This window comes from Anabrus simplex, chromosome 12 (genome assembly GCF_040414725.1).
Source record: "Anabrus simplex isolate iqAnaSimp1 chromosome 12, ASM4041472v1, whole genome shotgun sequence".
Taxonomy (NCBI): Eukaryota; Metazoa; Arthropoda; class Insecta; order Orthoptera; family Tettigoniidae; genus Anabrus; species Anabrus simplex.
This window is the reverse complement of record NC_090276.1, coordinates 100,472,142-100,493,760: the sequence shown is the minus strand read 5'-3', so window position 1 is coordinate 100,493,760 and position 21,619 is coordinate 100,472,142. Positions and strand designations below refer to the sequence as shown.

Sequence of the window (21,619 nt, the reverse complement as noted above, 5' to 3'; positions counted from 1 at the left end):
TTCATACGTTCTTTTGTTAATAATATATTTCATTGAAATATTTAATTACAATATTATGTCTACTAGGAAATTGCTTTATATGTATGCTACTTATAGAAAGTGATGTTATGATCAATAGCACATGGGACTGTCGCCCAGGTAGCGGATTCCCTATTAGTTGTTTACATAGTCTTCTTGTAAATTATTTCGAAGAAATTGGAAACTATTCCATTCCTGAATTCTTCCTATGAATGGATATTTATCCCGATTAGTTCTTTACATTTACAGTACCTTCCAACTTTATCTTCATAAAGTTAAACATTAGAATGAAATGCTTTATCAATAAACGGAAGCATGCGGAACTAAACGAGGTCACAGAACTAGTTGCCAACAGAGCATCGTGGAGATACTTAATCAATTCACAGAAGCCTGAAGATAGAATGCTCAAAGGCAGTAAGTCTGTAAAGGTGTGTATGTGTGTGTGTGTGTGTGTATCTCTACGTATATGGAAGCGCGTAAAAGAGAGTTGAGAACAACGGCAGGGAACAAAAATACATTTTAAAATGTAAATTAGAAATACGATGAAAACCTGCGTACCTTCTATTACGGAGCGAGCGACTTGACCAATCTACTACGAGAATACTTTTCAAAAACGCTGCCTTACAAGACAGGTTATAACTGGCGTAAGAAAATGTAATCTCGAGGATTTTAATCCCATTTAGGTATTGATATTGAAGATCATAGATTAAAATCACAAAAGCTTGACATAAATCGTTGTCCATAACTCTTTGGCGTTTTGGTGATAATCAGCAAACGCAAGCACGGGGAAATAAGACAATCGAAATGAGTTTCATGCATCTTACGATAGATAGCACCACACTCGAAAGCGAGAAGTCGCTGAAAATCAGTCTAGCCAACTTTGTATATCGGTGTCTAGCTCCGGGTAGCTACCTAGCGCTTGCGCGGAGGTGGTTGGACGCAAGCCAAAGTACCAGCCGATTTACACCTCCAGGTAGTTTACCTCCCGGGCAGCTGCCAGCCACTTTACCAGTAGATGGTAAAACCGGCCCTAAGCCTGTCCTGCACATCTACAGGACATTCCCTATCAGCCATTGGGACGTGCCCCATTGTCTCACTCAGGGTTATGTCCTGCCTTTACTTGGTTCAGAGCAGAACCCCCGTGTAAGCTAACTTGGCACAGAGTAAATGTAAGTTAATGATTGTGATGTAATAATCTACAATTATGGTAATCAAAATAATAAAGTACAAATACACTCTCATGAATGGCATTGACAGCACCAGAAAATGATGCAACAGAAAATTACCGGTAAACTAGCTAGCCCATTAATAGCTCTTGAAATAGCCCCTGTATAATTTCTAGAATAATTTAAATATGATAATAATAACAACATTACTGATAAAGCTAAAGTACAATTCAAAGTAGCCGTTGACATAAGCTGGAGCATGACATAACGGAAGGTTGCCAAGAAAATTGACCAGTCACAGAGCATTTCACCAATCTGCACACTTTGTTGGAATAGCAGAAGAGAGCACTTCATTAAGATAAGTTCTAACTTTCAACTATTACGGGCTGTAAACAAAATTTAAACTTAAACGTTTTGTACATATCTAAACAATTTTCATCAGTTTAAAATATATACAGTATATAATTTGATACAATCTGATGTTCTTTCAAGTGCAAAACATATCTTTCTTTGTTTAGTAGTTTTTTTATTTTTATAGATACATTATAGTGTTGATAATACTAAGTCTAAGGTTAAGTTATAAGGAGATTCCCACCTTCCAATTCTGTCAATTTCCTATAGCTAGTTTATTGTTTACATGACATAATCCAGCTTCATCTCTAGGTGTATACAAAATAGAACATGTTTCATTCCGATTATGGAACATCTTCAGCTAAAAGATTTGACAGAAAATGGCGGGACATGATTATGGTGATGAAATAAAATGTTCATTCATGTTTGGTTAAAATTTCCAACAAGTCAATGTCCAAGGAACGATTAAAATCGGCGTAAGGCGTCTTCTTTATGCTGGAGATGTGTATGCTTGTTGATCTTGAAGATAAAATTGAGAACATAAAAGATTTTCTTAAAATATGGTTGTCGGGGAAACTCTTGAAACATCCCTAGTTGAAGTTGGGCTTTGAACTTAGACTGTTGAAATGAGTCTGAAACTAGAAGAAATTAAGTAATTCATACATTGGGCAAACAGGACTACATTTGCTAGTAAGAAACCAGGATCATATTAATGCTGAGAAACATAGGAAATATTCAGCCATGAGTCTTCATATGACTGAATATAAACATAATTTTATGACAATTGAAAGGGACTTGACCATTCTGCGAACGTTAAACAAAGGTAAATGAATGAATATTTTTGCAAATATCTATATTGAGATTGATCAGAAACAAAACCCCAGCCAGAACTCTAACAAAATAATGGAGAATATCAATATATTGTTAGAAGAGGCTATCTAGAAAAGCCATCAAAAAGGACCCGGAAAAACATTCCCCCTACTTCTCCTACCTTTTCCCCTCGCCTATCACAACACCACTTCTCAGTTAGCTCCACCCTACACAGCATTCCCCCTGCTTCCCCCTCTTCCCCTACCTCTCTTTCCGCTTCTCCTCGCCTACCACAAGCTCCTCACGCACGCACAGAACTCAAGTCAGTTGACGACAATGCGTAAGGGAGGACGCTAAATACAACACGACCGATTACGAGGTAAACAATTTCATATATCCTTATACACCTCACCAACATACATTCTTACCAGGTTTTCTCCTTTAAAATATCTCCTTCTTACTTAATTTCTTCTAGTTTCAGACTCATTTCAACAGTCTAAGTTCAAAGCCCAACTTCAACTAGGGATGTTTCAAGAGTTTCCCCGACAACCATATTTTAAGAAAATCTGTTATGTTCTCAATTTTATCTTCAAGATCAACAAGCATACACCTCTCCAGAATAAAGAAGACGTCTTACGCCGATTTTAATCGTTCCTTGGACAGTGACTTGTTGGAAATTTTAACCAAACATGAATGAACATTTTATTTCATCACCGTAATCATGTCCTGCCATTTTCTGTCAAATCTTTTAGCTGAAAATGTTCCATAATCGGAATGAAACATGTTCTATTTTGTATACACCTAGAAATGAAGCTGGATTATGTTATGTAAACAAAACACAAGACCGTAACGGGACACATGGCCCAATACTTGGAAGGAAGATGATGATGATGTCATGTAAACAATAAACTAGCTATAGGAAATTAACAAGTATTGGAAGGTGGGAATTCTCTTAGTTGTGTTGAGCCAACACAGGACAAAGTATGAGATTTATAAGCTTTAATTCCAAGTCTGCGTGTTATTCAAGGACAGTTGCCAGCGTGCATGGAGACTCTTACTGTAAGAGAACACATTTTTTGTGATATAAAACCACAAGTTGTAGCCTATAAATCCTATTAAGTCCGAAGGATTTTGATGCCGCAACATTCTGGCTGAACTCTTGCCTTTCACTTTGAGTTTTTGCAAAAATCTAGGCAACTTGTGTTTTAATTGTTTTTCTTTGGGGTTAAGAAACAAGTTTTACATGTGTTCAATAATATAGACTCATATAACTTTTCATGTACACTGAGTTTCTCTCATCGGTTGGCCGGCAAGCGCGCCACTCTGCGGCATAGCAACGAGAACAGCAATTCGCTCGCTTTATCTCTGCATGACATGAAATAAGAAAATGAGTAATTACTAACAGCTTTGCTCACGATGATTTTGTAAGTTGATAAAAATTAATTTTTCTTCGGTACTGCACATTATCTGAAAATCCCTAAAGTATAAAACTCGCCGAAATATTGCATTTAAATTTAACTCAGAACCTCTTTGTAAACCATGTTCGTGGCATTGCCTTTTGGGGCTATGATGACTAAGCTACTGGCAGAGCTAAATCTGGAGCATACGACATGGAACTCTATATGTGAGAAACAGTCCTCTTTTAAGTCAGAAAAAAGAAACGGTTTCTTTATTTCTATAAGAGATTCCAAATACCAATTTTCCGGTCTTTAACATTTTAGTTTTTGAGATATAAGTATCCTCATCAAGAGAATTCAACCCCTTCTTCACTTATTTTCGATTTCTAGCTCAAGTTGATTTTCCAAAAACAAAAGGTAGGTGTTTATTTATTTTTAAAGGACATTACAGTCTGTAACATGTTAAGTTTGTGAGATTTACTCATTTTAAAAACTGCCCCACTGCTTGGCTGAGTGGTCAGCGTTGAGGCCTTCGGTTCACAGGGTTCCGAGGCTGAGTCGGGGAATTAAATCGCGTGTGATTAATTCTTCTTGCTCGGGGACAGGTTGTTTGGGTTTGTCCCGACACTCTCCTCTTCATATTCACTCAACACACCACTTTACTAACCACAAAGATCTCCAGATTCTCTCCACATCAATTACAGAAGAAAATGATATAGAATTGATCGCAGTGGAATTGAGCAATTTGGTTATAGTTTCCATCTATAAACCTCCTAATGTAACATTCTCATTCATGCCACCTAACAATCTCGATGATTGGAAGGTATCTTTCTTCATTGGTGACTTCAACAGCCACAGCAGTATTTGGGGTTACGAACAAGACAACAAGAGTGGTGAGAATGTTTTAGAATGGGCTGAGGAACACCACCTGTCTCTTATCCATGATAGCAAGCTCCCTTCTTCTTTTAACAGTGGTAGATGGAAGCGGGGTTATAATCCAGACTTAATATTTGTGAGCGAAAAGATAGCACATCAGTGTGTTAAATCTGTATTTGCTCCTATTCCGAATACACAGCATCGCCCAATAATGTGTCAACTGGTAGCTGCCATTAGACCTCAAGAGGTCTACTTTAAAAGGAGATATAATTTTAAGAAAGCTAACTGGGAAAGATTCACCAACTTACTGGACGAGAAGATCAAACCACTCAATCCAATTCCAGAAGCGTATGAACAGTTTAATAATATCATCAGGGAGTGTTCTAGAGCTACAATCCCTAGAGGATGTAGAACAAACTACATACAAGGTCTAACTCAAGAAACCTCTGCCCTCTTAACAGAGTATCATAAACTCTTCGAAGAAAACCCTTTCAGCAATGACACCATCACAATGGGACAACAAGTAATCTCTTCTATTTCTGAAGTAAAACGGCCACAGTGGTTAAGGTTGATGGAAGAGATTGACATGGGTAGAAGTAGTCAAAAAGCTTGGCGATTACTTAGACGACTCAGTAGTGATCCTAATAAAACTTCAACACATTCCAGTGTCACAGCAAACCAAATAGCACATCAACTTCTACGAAATGGACAACCATCAAATCAGTGTCGGCTTCAGAATAAAGGAATTGAGAGGGATTATGAGCAGGAGACAGATACACTCACTAAACCTTTTACTTTATCTGAGCTGAACAGAGCAATAAATCAGTATAAGAATGGTAAGGCTGCCGGCCTAGATGAAATATGTGTTGAGTAAATTAAGCAATTTGGACCTGTTGCTAAACAATGGTTATTAGAACTGTACAACAATTGTATAAACACCTGCAAATTACCACGTGTGTGGAGGAAATCCAGAGTAATCGCAATTCTCAAACCAGGAAAAGACCCAAATGATCCAAAAAGTTACAGACCTACCTCACTGTTGTGTCATCTGTACAAGATCTTAGAACGGATGATCCTGGAAAGACTTACTGTGATCATTGAACCACTTCTTATTCCAGAGCAAGCAGGATTCCGTAAAGGAAAAGTTGTACTTCACAGGTCCTCCATCTGACACAGTATATCGAAGATGGATATGAAAATCATAAAATCACAGGGGTGGCTTTTATCGACTTATCTGTTGCATATGATACAGTTAATCATCGTATACTGTTGCGCAAATTATACAACATGACAAAAGATTACAAGATGACTCAAGTAATTTGCAATCTTCTCCAAAATCGTAGGTTCTTCGTTGAATTTCAGGATCAGAAAAGTCGATGGAGGAAACAAAAGAATGGTCTGCCACAAGGCAGTGTTCTCGCCCCTATGCTCTTTAATATCTATACGAATGACCAACCTCTTCCAGTTGGCACCAGAAGCTTCATATATGCGGATGATCGAGCTATTGCTACTCAAGCAAACTGCTTTGAGGTTGTAGAAGAAAAGTTATCAGAGGCTCTTTCTGAACTATCCTACTACTACAGAGGAAACCAATTGAAGCCTAACCCATCTAAAACTCAGAAACTCGCTGTTTAGGGATCTGATTTTCAGTAGACTCTTTGTTTTAAGATTTACTCAAGCAGGTTTGCCGTTGTTCTCTGGAGAGAATGTAGTCAGCATGTCTCTTACATTTGTGTTCTCACGTGTTCCAGAAGGTTTCTCGGTTGCCAGCTGTCTGGAATCGTGCCCCTTCAGCCAGCCATTTTTCTTGGTGAGTATCACTAACTTTGCTCTCTATGTTCATTTGCACTTTCCATTGCCTGTAACTTCAAATTTTGAAGACTAGAGATGTAATGATGGCTATACTGAGGTTGAGTCTTTCCTGAACGAGATTGCACCTCAAGACATCCAAATTTAGACAAGATTCTCCAGATTTTCCAAGTTAAGTCAAGCTGGGATGGGTAAAAATCTCAGTTTCATTTAAAGTAGACTACATTTCACATAGCGTAGCCTATATTCTAAATCTGCACTCATTTGCAGACAAAAAAAATGGTTTAAAGTTGAAACTGGTCTCCAACAGGGAAGTGTACTATCCGCCATACTATTCATCATAGTCATCATCACCATCATCAATGTCCCACTCGAGTCGCCCGGATGTGGATAGTCATGGATGAAATTCATAGGAACCTTAAACAGAGATTGGGAAGACAGGCAACAAAAGCCATGTTGCTTGCAGATGATATAGTGATATGGGGTGGCGATGAATCGGAAGTGCAAAAACAAGTAGATGTATGGATTAAAAAAATTTGGGTTGAAAGTAACCACAGAGAAAAGTAAAACAATAGTGATGACAAGGGGAAGGAAGGAAGAGAAAAGATAAAACTGAATGGTAAAATTCTGGAAGTGGTTCAAGTACTTGGGAAGTGTGATCACAGACAAGGGCAGCCATAGGATAGTTTGTAGGGGGAGGGGGCTAGACCTGGGAGTATGTAGTATTTTTTAATATTTTGGAAGATGAATGGTGACTTATATTCCACAGTAGAATACCACACACGGTATCCCCTACCACTTCTATGTAATACCGATTTTTAAATCATTTTCTTGAAAGAAAAACACCTGACTATATTAGATTTTTTCCTATCCCTGAGAGCTGGGGGGGTCCGTGTCCTTTCCTCCAGGCATGGGCGCCCATGATCACAGAAGATGGAAATATTACGGAGTGCGCCGTTTCCTGAGTCCAAATCTCGTGGCGTACAAGAAAAGTCCATGCTTATGGTCGGTAGGCATCTCAGGGTTTGTAACAAATAATATGTAATTTTTTTTACGTCAATTCAGAGAGGATTATTCAACGCAACGCTTCCATTCACCCAAGATAAATCTGACAGACATTTCTATCGCTTGTCAGTTGCGGTATCGGTTTATATATTAGCACTGCGTAATCATAACTTACATATGATACCAAAATCTATTAATAATAATAAGTTAAATCTTACTAATTATCATTTATTCAAGAGATAAATATGATGGATAAATTAAATATATGATTTGCTTGAAGTTTGAAATGATTGACAAATTAAATTATTTGTTCAATAATATATATTTTTTAATCATAGAAATTGTCACAATATTCATTGAAAAGGATAGTTAATTCAGCTTAGCCTTAACGTTTCATTTTAAAATGACATGGATCACATTTTACAAGTCTGCGTGGATTGGACTTGTTGAACGAGATTAAATCTTCTTAAATCTGCTTCCTGATATTAACAATAATTGCTTTGATCTGTCTTCATAAATTAGATAAGATTAGTTTCAATCCTGTGTAGCATTCATTGGCTACATATCATTTAATATCTTCTAAATTATAATATAATCATCAACATATTCAATATCTACATTGGAAAAGTGAGATTGCCTTAATAGTTATTTTAGCTTAATAATTAAATTGCAACTCTAGTCTATTATCTCATAAAATTCAATCAATCTTGTATAGGTTTGTAGGGAATTCCATAGATGAAAATTCTAAGTCCTTATTAGTCATAAGTAGAGGCATGATTTTTTCGCATTAATTTTTGAACGATTTCGCGAGAAGAATACTAATTTTCGCGTTGTTTCGCAAAATAGATATTGCCGTATCGCTTTAATGAAATTCTAAAATTAATCATTAAAGGTTTAATTACTAATCACTGATCGTTGATTGTGGAGGTTTAATTGATAGACTGCACATACCTGATACATACTTTCGAAGCCATTTCCGGACTGCAGGGTCGTCTACCTTCTCCAGCGGGATGTTGGCTTTGAGTAGCATCGCTGTTGTTTCGTGAATATTTTTTTACTCTTAGCTTTCTTTTACATATCTAATGAGAGTTCTATTGTTGCCTGCCGTTTCACTGTTGGAGTGCTAAATTTACGTTCTGAATGTTCCTTATTTTTTAAACAATGTTTTGAGACAGTATCTTCTTTCTCCCACTCGATACGAACATTACAAAATTTACACATTAAAATATTGCTTTCCGAAACGTATGGTTCATGTTTGTGGGTTACTGTAGTCACGTCCTAGTTCGTGAACCATGGGCAACGGCTGAGTGGCCTAGTAAGTGGTCCTGAGAGTCGGGATACCAGTTGCTATGGAATGGGAGTGGGCATCTCGGACATATTCTGAGTCGTGGCCCTCCTTGTGCTCAGGCGGCCAGGACTACACAATTCACCGGTGGTCCATAACCCGTTAGAGGAGAGATCCTCACTTGGACTATGTGCAAGTAGGGCAGCATCCTGCTTCATGAATTTACCGAGCTCAGAACACTTTAAGCAAGCCTCGGACCTATGGGAGTAATGGAGTCCCACTCCCATTTGACAGGCGAGGGACTCCTTGGAAACAACTTGGCGAACGAAATGGAATTCGATGGGGAGCTATCAATATTAATGGGGCTTATGGAAGAAAGAAAGTAGAACTTGCTGAGTCAGCAAAGAGGATGCATCTGGATGTGCTAGGAGTAAGTGATATTCGGGTAAGGGGAGATAAGGAGGAAGAGATAGGAGATTATAAAGTGTACTTGACGGGTGTTAGAAAGGGAAGGGCAGAGTCTGGGGTAGGGCTGTTTATCAGGAATACCATTGCACGCAACATAGTTTCTGTTAGGCATGTAAATGAGCGAATGATGTGGGTAGATTTGTCAGTGGGAGGAATTAGGACAAGAATTGTGTCCGTGTATTCACCATGTGAGGGTGCAGATGAGGATGAAGTTGACAAGTTTTATGAAGCATTGAGTGACATTGTGGTCAGGGTCAACAGCAAGGATAGAATAGTGCTAATGGGCGATTTCAATGCGAGAGTTGGGAATAGAACTGAAGGATACGAAAGGGTGATTGGTAAATGTGGGGAAGATATGGAAGCTAATGGGAATGGGAAGCGTTTGCTGGACTTCTGTGCTAGTATGGGTTTAGCTGTTACAAATACATTCTTCAAGCATAAGGCTATTCACCGCTACACATGGGAGGCTAGGGGTACCAGATCCATAATAGACTATATCTTAACAGACTTTGAATTCAGGAAATCTTTTAGGAATGTACGAGTTTTTCGGGGATTTTTCGATGATACAGACCATTATCTGATCTGTAGTGAACTAAGTATCTCTAGGCCTAGGGTAGAGAAAGTGAAATCTGTCTGCAAACGAATAAGGGTAGAAAATCTCCAGGATGAGGAAATTAGACAGAAGTACATGGATATGATTAGTGAGAAGTTTCGAACAGTAGACAGTAAGCAGGTTCAGGATATAGAAAGTGAATGGGTGGCATACAGGGATGCTGTAGTAGAAACAGCAAGGGAATGCCTAGGAACAACTGTGTGTAAAGATGGGAAAAGGCGAACATCTTGGTGGAATGATGAAGTGAGAGCAGCCTGTAAACGTAAAAAGAAGGCTTATCAGAAATGGCTCCAAACAAGGGCCGAGGCAGACAGGGATTTGTACGTAGATGAAAGAAACAGAGCGAAACAAATAGTTGTTGAATCCAAAAAGAAGTCGTGGGAAGATTTTGGTAATAACCTGGAAAGGCTAGGTCAAGCAGCAGGGAAACCTTTCTGGACAGTAATAAAGAATCTTAGGAAGGGAGGGAAAAAGGAAATGAACAGTGTTTTGAGTAATTCAGGTGAACTCATAACAGATCCCAGGGAATCACTGGAGAGGTGGAGGGAATATTTTGAACATCTTCTCAATGTAAAAGGAAATCATCATGGTGGTGTTGCAAACAGTCAAGCTTATGGGGAGGAGGAAAATGATGTTGGTGAAATTATGCTTGAGGAAGTGGAAAGGATAGTAAATAAACTCCATTGTCATAAGGCAGCAGGAATAGATGAAATTAGACCTGAAATGGTGAAGTATAGTGGGAAGGCAGGGATGAAATGGCTTCATAGAGTAGTCAAATTAGCGTGGAGTGTTGGTAAGGTACCTTCAGATTGGACAAAAGCAGTAATTGCACCTGTCTATAAGCAAGGGAACAGGAAGGATTGCAACAACTATCGAGGTATCTCATTGATTAGTATACCAGGCAAAGTATTCACAGGCATCTTGGAAGGGAGGGTGCGATCAGTCGTTGAGAGGAAGTTGGATGAAAACCAGTGTGGTTTCAGACCACAGAGAGGCTGTCAGGATCAGATTTTCAGTATGCGCCAGGTAATTGAAAAATGCTACGAGAGGAATAGGCAGTTGTGTTTATGTTTCGTAGATCTAGAGAAAGCATATGACAGGGTACCGAGGGAAAAGATGTTCGCTATACTGGGGGACTATGGAATTAAAGGTAGATTATTAAAATCAATCAAAGGCATTTATGTTGACAATTGGGCTTCAGTGAGAATTGATGGTAGAATGAGTTCTTGGTTCAGGGTACTTACAGGAGTTAGACAAGGCTGTAATCTTTCACCTTTGCTGTTTGTAGTTTACATGGATCATATGCTGAAAGGTATAAAATGGCAGGGAGGGATTCAGTTAGGTGGAAATGTAGTAAGCAGCCTGGCCTATGCTGACGACTTGGTCTTAATGGCAGACTGTGCCGAAAGCCTGCAGTCTAACATCTTGGAACTTGAAAATAGGTGCAATGAGTATGGTATGAAAATTAGCCTCTCGAAGACTAAATTGATGTCAGTAGGTAAGAAATCCAACAGAATTGAATGTCAGATTGGTGATACAAAGCTAGAACAGGTCGGTAATTTCAAGTATTTAGGTTGTGTGTTTTCCCAGGATGGTAATATAGTAAGTGAGATTGAATCAAGGTGTAGTAAAGCTAATGCAGTGAGCTCGCAGTTGCGATCAGCAGTATTCTGTAAGAAGGAAGTCAGCTCCCAGACAAAACTATCTTTACATCGGTCTGTTTTCAGACCAACTTTGCTTTATGGGAGCGAAAGCTGGGTGGACTCAGGATATCTTATTCATAAGTTAGAAGTAACAGACATGAAAGTAGCAAGAATGATTGCTGGTACAAACAGGTGGGAACAATGACAGGAGGGAACTCGGAATGAGGAGATAAAGGCTAATTTAGGAATGAACTCGATGGATGAAGCTGTACGCATAAACCGGCTTCGGTGGTGGGGTCATGTGAGGCGAATGGAGGAGGATAGGTTACCTAGGAGAATAATGGACTCTGTTATGGAGGGTAAGAGAAGTAGAGGGAGACCAAGACGACGATGGTTAGACTCTGTTTCTAACGATTTAAAGATAAGAGGTATAGAACTAAATGAGGCCACAACACTAGTTGCAAATCGAGGATTGTGGCGACGTTTAGTAAACTCTCAGAGGCTTGCAGACTGAACGCTGAAAGGCATAACAGTCTATAATGATAATGTATGTATGTATGTTTCCGAAACGTATAAACCTTCACTCGCAAACTGTTTAGCTCTGCTGTGCACCGTAACACTTGTCGAGCGACCCATCTTCTCTACTGTCTGTGATCACTTTCTTAATTTTACCTGACCACGAAGCCAAAATACACCAGTCAGTTGTGCTGCTTGCAGACGTCATTAGGGATGCCGTGAGGAGACAGGTTGGGGTGGGATTACGAGCCCCCACAAGAACAACATTCCAAACATTTCGTTTGGCAAGAAACCTGGAGCTAACCCCTTTTCTTTGATAAAGAGATTTTCCAGAACATTAATAACATATTTCTTTCCTGTTGATGAATCTTTCTTCGCTCTTCCTTTTCTTTTCATACATAATCTTGGAACAAAATGTCAAGTTCGTTATTCACTACAGATTTCGCTGTAATATCGCGCTTATCGCGAAATAATTGAATTTCGCTTTAAAATGGCCTTATCGCTTTAATTTGCTTTAATTCGCAAAAATAATATCCATATTTTCTTAACCAGAAATATGTGATTCGTAAAGATATCACAAAATCCCTTCAAAATATTTTTTGTCGCGTTTGTCGTTAATGCGAAAAAATCATGCCTCTAGTCATAAGATATTATTAAGAAGACATTAAAGACTATATATTTCACTAATAACTTGTTATATTAGGTACAATCACCTTAAGCCACTTAAATAATATGAATTTATCATGGAAATTGTCATGTGATTGAACATCATTTATTTTTGATGGCCACTACCTATCAATGGCTCGTAAGTACCATATCATGTTGCCATTTTCCTTGCGATATGGATTATTTATTATCCAAACATAATTATCACCACAAAATCTACCATTGATCTGCATCTGCGCTACTAAACTACTCTTTATTCATTAATGTATATAAATCCTTCCTCATATTTCTTCACATTTAACATAATTCATCAGTTCTCTCCTTTATATAACAATATTCTACCATTTCACACTTCCTTCCTCATATTTCTCTTTATATATTTTTAACCGCACCACATGTCAGTATTTCTTATTTAATTCAAAGTAATGCATAATTCAATTCACTTCTCACAAAACCAAAATATCATTTCACAGATCAACGTCTATCTCTCATTTCTACCAATATGTATCTTATTTATACATATGTATCTATATTTAACCTCTTCTGATTTATTACTGGCAATAAATGATTGATCTTTACGAACTTGATATCCTGCAACTCAATATTATTATCTAACATATTCTATTTTCATCATATATTCCTATTAATGGCAAGGTTTATTATGATTGACTGAATATCGCTGACATAACATTATACTGTTATATGGTCACTTCCCTATCTTAAGATAAACTTTATTCATGCTGAAGACTACCTGTCACCTTTCTAAATACGTCACTTTTTGGATCACTCATGAGGAAATACACGATATTGAATTATGTTATGAAGATATAATGACCTATTCCCTTCCAAATAAATATACTCAATCTACATTCTACAAAGAAAATATAAAACTCATTTGGTAATATTCTGACAACTTACAAAGGGTATCTTATTCTGTATTCGTTTGCTGGGATTGATGTTGGTTCAGCTACACCATCAGCTGCACTGGTCCTCCTTTGGTGTTATGGGCTTGTAGGAAGCTTGTAGTTTTACGAAACCGATAACCACACTATCATAAGCGACGGAACTTTATATTTTACGTGAAATCCGAACCAGCGAACGTGACTTTCACCAATGTAGTTGGACCGTTATTGGATGTAATAAAATTTTCCAGCTAACTCATTCCTGGTTGCCAGCGTTTCGCCCCAGTGTGCTAAGTTGGGCTCATCAGTTGGTAAATAGCACACCTACCAATACACATGGCTAGTGCATACCGTGACCGCTGCGCCATCATGCCCCTTATTTATTATTACTTGCTGCGATATTAAATATACATTTTATCAATCAGTGATCGTATTTGATGCGGAGTTAAAGATTTATTAGCCCCTCGTGCCATGTTGTCATAGCACAGATTCGGGTGTGTAATCCCGCGACGCTGTCAAGTAAACATGCGACGATCACTTTTAGATATATTTCACAGACATAACGGAACTTACACATTTGGTCTTTTTTTTTTTCTTTCACAAAATGTACATTTGTCCTTCTTGCAAACAATATCTTAACATTACCAATAAAAGTTACCACAATTCGCAGAATTTAGAAAAAACGTAAAGGTATGTGAAGTTAAAAGTCCTCCCAAGTAAGCACCGATCACTATGTTTAAAATTCTATAAAATCGCATACATCAGGTTTGTATGATGAGTATTCAGCCCAAAGGCTGGTTTGATCATCAACAGCACTGCCATCCATCAATATCTCATTTTATAAATGTCAGTATTCTTCCAAACACAAAATTCCAGAACCAGGGAGGATGGTTTCCCAACGGTACTTCCTCTTAAAATAATATTCACCACCACCACCATCCAAGATCCAAGGCACTAGTAACATACACACTATCATCACCTTAAGAAAACTCCAATTCTTGGTGAATTTTTAAAAAATTTTTTAGTGAGCAGATTACTGATACTTCAAATGACATACATTTTAAATCAAAATATAAACATAGGCATCCAATACACACAAACTGACTAACCGTGAAGCAATTTGTGCTTCAAATAATGGAAAACAATGTCTTTTAGAGCTATACCGTTCAAACTCTGTGCTCATCTATGATTACTGGTCAACTAGGTGGCATTCTTCTGGCTAGTTTTTCCAACATCTCTGTACTTATAGTGTCCCTTCATCCCACAACTGGATGGGTGATATACGGGATGACTGAGGTGAGCCAGCATTCCTGATGATTCTTTTTGCACAACTGTGACACAAGATTTGGGTCATTGCCTTGTTGCAGAACAAATCCTCTTCCAGTGGACTCGTACATTATTGTTTCCAACACAACTCTACACCGTCCAGTTGGTGTCAGACAGCGACAGGCATACCAACAATGATTTGACCTAAACTTCTCAAATTTTGACTCATGAGCCCTGGTCCAATCCTTATATTGTCCAAGGTCTCCGAGATTTATGTCTGCATTCTAAAAGAGGCTTTCTCAATATCACGCAAGTTATATTTCTCAGCCATACATGATCGCCAAGCATTATCGTCGGAATCCTACGATGCACAATAAGCGCCTTCTCACTAAAGCCAGTCAGAGTAGGAAAGCTACTCGCTAATAGTATGAGTACTGAGCTCGATAGCTGCAGTCTCTTAAGTGCGGCCAGTAACCAGTATTTGGGGGATAGTGGGTTCGAACCCTATTGTTGACAGTCCTGAAGATAGTTTTCCGTGGTTTCCCATTTTCACACCAGGGAAATGCTGTGGCTGTACCTTAATTAAGACCACGGCCTCTTCCTTCCCACTCCTAGCCCTTTCCTGTCCCATCGTTGCCATAAGACCTATCTGTGTCTGCACGATGTAAAGCAACTTGTAAAAAAAAAAAAAAAAAAAAAAGTATGAGTGTCTTCTATGACGGCACAAGCGTGGACAAAATTCTGCTGTATTGTCGGAGTACAGAACTTGACCTCAGTGTCCGGAATCTACATTAATGGAGATGTAGTTATTATTTCTTCAGTCATTGCAAGACCACATCGCGTCACATTTCACCGATACGTCTGCCTCTTGGAGATACGACCCTGTATTTCTGCCTATTAAGCACGAGACAGAGGCACGCCATCTCTTCTTCATCTAAAGTGCTTCGTATTGCTATAATGTGCCTTTCACATAGTGGAAATTGCGGAGTGCACTCACGCTGTGCAGTGACTGCTGCTGGATTTTAAAAAATCCACAATCAAATGCTTGAACGTTTCAGTGGTCGATATCTCACTGATATGGGGTATGGAATGAGCCATCTCAATGGCGTGAGGGAATTGTGATACCTCACGTACGCTGCCAAAATTCGTGATATGCCGCAACATCCAAGCTAGTTAGTCACCACTTTTCAACCTTAATTAGATTTGTATTATCCATTATCCATTAAGGTTGAAAAGTGTTGTTCCTGTTAGTCACCACTTTTCAACCTTAATTCGATTTGTATTATCCATTTTACAGACGAAAATCAGGCGGTTCAACTTCAGTAATGCTTATGTATATCAGCCCAGGTCGGAACACAAAAACTAAGCCAACAGTATACAGATAACAGTTGAACCACACCAAAGGACAACAAAAAGCATTGAAACAGAAAGACTTCCAGCTCAAGACTGTTTTAACGATCAACATATCACAGTTTATTAACTTTCATCATGCTTTTCAAAAAACATTTCAACTAACATTTCATTTTGTGTGTTTCCTATGTTTTTAATGCATCATACATGTCTTACTGACGATGATCCAATGCCAGGTCAAAACATGTATATTTATGTGTGAACTTTCGTCTTAATTGCCGTAAAAATATATAGTATTGACTAGGATGATTAAAATAGTTTTGTACAATTTATAAGAAGTTCAACCATCAATATGGATTAAACAATGAGATTCTTAGTCTGTAATTGATAGCTTGTGTCGTGAGTTTGATGTGGCTGTCGGTGGTTGTCTTGAGCAGACTTCTAGCGAGTTACCTCCTTGTTTAGTTCCGTGAGCGGATATAATGCTAGATCTACTCCGTGGACCCAAGATGAACATGGATGCCTCTGGATGCTTCCCAGTGTCTGTAACGTGTACAATGCGGAGCTTTTCGCCATCTTAGAAGCTCTGCAGTTTGCACTGGGTGATGAAAGAAAGTACCTTCTCGTGTGTACCGAGTCGTTACGTTCTCTACTGTCTGTTGGCACCTGTTTCCTGCAATACCCACTAGTGCAGCAGATTCATGACCTTCTAGGCAGATTATGTGATGCTGGCACTAGAATCACTTTTGCGTGGCTCCCAAGCCACATTGGCATTGCGTGAAATAAACGTGTCGATCAAACTGCAAAAGAAGCAGTACTTTTACCACCTAGACCTGTGAATGTAACAACTAGGGATATTTCTTCTCAGCTACGTCAAACGATCTTGGCGTCCTGGTAGTTGGAGTGGCTAGCTACCTGAACCCCCAACAAGCTGAGAGCAATTAAGAAGACAACCACCATGTGGTGGTCCTCTATTTCCGGCCTTCACAGAGGGAGGCCATAATATTGTTTAGGCTGAGGATAGGTCATGGACAATCTACGCACTCTTATCTACTAAAGAGGGAAGACACGCCCCCAATGTGCTCTTGTGGTGCCGAATTCACCGTGGCCCACATCCTCAAAGAGTGCGCCAATCTCTCTGGCCTAAGATGGAGCCTTGGCCTGCGGGAAACACTCGAATGCATATTAGCCGATGGCGCGACTACTGCTGATTTCGTCATCCACTTTATGTGCGACAGATACCTTAATAATAATTAAATTTGGTATCATATTTTAGTTTGTAATGGATCAGAATGTACAAATACCTGCAGCAGGTTATAGATCAGAAATACAATAAATGCCCATTAAGTATCAGCTTCAAGAATTTCAGAGGCGAGTTTAAACCTTCTGATGTTAGTCTACATGTGAAGTGTTTAGATGAGTATGAAACGTGACGTATGCTACACTGCCAGAAGGATGCACATTAATTAGAGTGTTTGCTGCTCCTAGGTTGGCTGTGAGGATGGTGCAATCCGTCTGCACAGCCGGTGGAGTGATAAGCCACTGACCACGCTGGCAGGCACTGGAGATGCTCCAGGACGTGGGGCTGCCGTGCGCTCCATCCAGTGGTCGGCCGCTCGGCCTGGGATCTTCTTCGTGCTCGACAACCAGTCCAGGTTTGTTGTTCTCTAGTAATAAACCTTCAAGTCCAGGCAGACATTGTGCTTCCGAGCTGAAGAATTTATTGGGAAACAGTGAATAATAAAAAGGTGCATATTTTGGGAAATAGTTGAAAATTTTTACTTCTGTCCTGTTTCATTAGCGCAGCCATTGATAATGGTGGGAAAATGGTTACTTTGATATGTATCTTTCAAAGTGCTCTATTTTACTTTGTGTGCTAAATCTGCAGTTACGATTGTTAAGTCTACAGCCCTAGGAGCAGTCAGGTATTCATGTTGAGTATCAATCATGTAAAGTACCGGGCGAGTTGGCCGTGCAGTCAGGGGCGCGCGGCTGTGAGCGTGCATCCTGGAGATAGTGGGTTCCAGCCCCACTGTCGACAGCTCTGAAGATGGTTTTCTGTGATTTCCTATTTTTACACCAGGCAAATGCTGGGGCTGCAACTTAAACCTCTTAGCATGGGACAACTTTCACTACCTAGCTGCCCTGTGCTACGGGAGGAGTATAGCACGAAGCATGCTATGAGTGAAGGCTTTTAGTTAGTCGTGCGTAAATGACAAGCGATTCAATTTATTTTACCAAAAGTGTTCAGTTTGTTATTAATGCATAAACACACAAACAGTATAATTTACTGGAATTATCTAAGGTCAATGAAGTGGCGGAATCTTCTGAGCTTTCAAATCGAACAAGAGGTATGGTTGAACCAAATATAGAAGTAGCTAGTGTCAGGACTTTTTGAGAAATAAGATCTCAATACAGGTTTCTGTACTATTCTCATTAACATAACAATGCAAAAACTACTTACATTTCCTTCACAGTAACTGGTACACTTTCTTTTACCCTCGATCGGAACAGAAATAACACACCGTATGATCGGATGCGACGTTCTGCCTATTCTAGTATCATCTTTACGAACTCGACAGTAGAAAACAACTGAATATTTTCACACAGGATATATGCAGTTCTTTGCAGCATTCTGAGACCCATAATTGTCTGTAAATATTTCCCTTTGCCCTCTATAATTATCCATGTCTTCTCACACAAACCCATCATCAATAACATTACGGCAGATATTTTGCTGTGCATCAAAAGCAACATTAGTGTCATGATCACTACTTTCACTCTCAAATTCTGTATCCTAGTCTTTGCTTAACGAAACTAAACTTTCCATATCATCATTCGGTAAAACATTGTTAATTTTCGAATTCGCGATCACAAGAAAACGTTTAGCTGCCATGATGTCAACAACAGAACTTGTTGGTTTTTCAGACACAACATATCTCATGGACTGTTGATAAACTTAACCATGATAGGTTAATATGGTTGTTTGATCCGTATTGACTTGCCTGAATCTATTACAGAACTATTTAAAATAGTTTTACTTGAATCTGCCTTGTCTTACACCTTATAATGCGAGAAAACTATTTATTTTACCATACATGTTTCGGGAAGTCATCCATTCCCATCATCAGTGGTCAGTTCAAAGAATAAAACAATATAACACTATCTTTTGTTTTTACAATTTCAGGAAGTATTGTGTCCCAATTCACCATATTATTGAATAAAGAAAACTTATGAAATATAATGAAAATGATCACTACATAACATTTTGTTGAACTGAAGAATACTGATATACATTTAATATCTTCAAGTTTTTGTTCCTTAAATGATCATATGCTAATCTATACAGTGGGTTATCTTCTGCACTTCTCTCATTTAAACTTGACTCAAAATTATTTTTTTGTGCAAGATAAATTTCTAAACTTTCCAAAACAGTCATTAATTTTTCCCTTTTTGGCCAAATGTAGTAATTCCATGTCATAAGAAATGTCTGTAAATTTATGATTCTTTTCAACCATATGTTCTCCTGCTGCCGAATATCTTTTATGTTTGATTGCATTAACATGTTCTTTGTACCTTATAGCCAAACTTCTTCCAGACTGTCTTATGTATCATTGTTTACATGCTTGGCATGTTCATTTGTAAATTCCTGATTTATTAAATATACATTTATTCTCTATCTTTGTATTAGTATTATTATCCGTTTTGTATGCGACATTGATGTTCTTTTTCCTGAAAATTTTAGCCACTTGATAAGATAGCATATTTCGAAAAGTTAGAACTGTAGATTTCTTTTCCTCCTTTTGCTCTTTAATTAAAGTTGTTTTTGGTTCATTTTTCACTTTATTTATCATTCTATTAATAAATTTTCTAGAATATCTGTTGCTACGAGCAATTTGGTGTTTTATATTTATCTCTCTATTATAATTCTTCCTAGATATAGGTATGTTCATAGCATTATTAATTAAACTGTAAAATGTTGCTTTTTTATGTTGACCTGGATGATTGGAGTCCTTTCTGATAATAGTATCTGTTTGAGTAGCTTTTCTGAAAATTTGAAAATCAGAATGACCAGAATTTCTAGTACCGTAATTGTTAAATCTAAATAATTTAAAGTCCTATCATTTTCAGATTCCATCGTAAAATGCACTTGTTTATCCAAAGTATTTAAATACTCTAATATCCAATCAAATTTGCATTAGAAAGTGGACTTACAATGGATATGATTCACAACAGAAAAGAATTTAGAAGCCGAGTGGAAAGCATCAAAACATTCCAGGAGAAACCAGCAAAATGTAGACCCAAACTGGTCATATCTGAGAAAGAAAGGAAGATCAGAAGTGAAAGGATGAAGAGGTTCTGGGAGAAGAAGAAGAAGAAGAAGATACCATAAGGTTTAACCTTTTGTTCATTGATAATAACAAATATATCATTGACGTATTTCAACTATGTAATCAATCTATCTATTTTATCCACTATTTTATTATATTCCATGTAATCCATTAATATGTTTGCTAAAAATACCTGAAGCCGGTGAACCCATTGCTAGGCCTTTAGACTCTTTGTAAATGTTGTTGTCAAAAACAAAATAGTTATTTTCCAAAGTAAATTCTAGTAATGTTAAGATTTCTTCAATGTCCATATTACTTAATTTGCTGTGTTGCATTAAATTCTTTCTTAATATTTTTATAGTATCTACGATAGGAATGTTGGAGTACATATCTTTGATATCCAAACTATGTATCGTGTAGTAGTCTGTTAGCTCAATGTTTTTAATTCTGTTACAAAAGTCAATAGTATAGATACTAACTGTCTAGTTAACATGAGCCCAGAAATACCTACTGTATGGGCACTACTGAAAATTCATAAACAAGAAATTCCTATTAGACCAATAGTTAATTTTAGAAATAGTCCGGTATATAAGACGATCAAATTCATACAAAGATTTTTAAAAGAACACTATAAGTTTAATAAGATGCACCTAATTAATACTATTGACTTTTGTAACAGAATTTAAAACATTGAGCTAACAGACTACTACACGATAGATAGTTTGGATATCAAAGATATGTACTCCAACATTCTTATCGTAGATACTATAAAAATAGTAAGACAGAATTTAATGCAACACAGCAAATTAAGTAATGTGGAAATTGAAGAATTTTTAACATTAGAATACAATATAACAGAATATATTTATTTATCACCTACAGGATGTCCCAATTACAGATGATGTAATAGAAAATAAAATAAAAAATTAAATTAAATAATTAAATTAAATAGAAAATAAATCAAATGATATACATACAAATATACATATATACAAACATATATAAATCTTCACATGTTTTCTACAGATTATTTACATAATTTACAAAGTTATCACGTTCCATCCTTGAGAAGAACTTTACGAATTGCAGTGGAAGGGTGGTGAAAAATGTCAAGTGACCCTTCCAGCTGATTTATTGTCCTAAGGGC

At 37.8% G+C, this 21,619-nt stretch overlaps 1 protein-coding gene across 1 annotated transcript in view; it reads left to right on the top strand.

Annotated features, from left to right (window-relative positions):
• LOC136884171 (cytoplasmic dynein 2 intermediate chain 1) overlaps positions 1-21,619 on the top strand; it is a 278,007-nt gene that overhangs the window by 231,964 nt on the left and 24,424 nt on the right. Inside the window, exons 14-15 of the mRNA XM_067156209.2 lie at positions 6,370-6,428; positions 17,630-17,796. Coding sequence (XP_067012310.2) covers positions 6,370-6,428; positions 17,630-17,796 — 226 coding nt within the window. The remainder of the gene's footprint in view (positions 1-6,369; positions 6,429-17,629; positions 17,797-21,619) is intronic.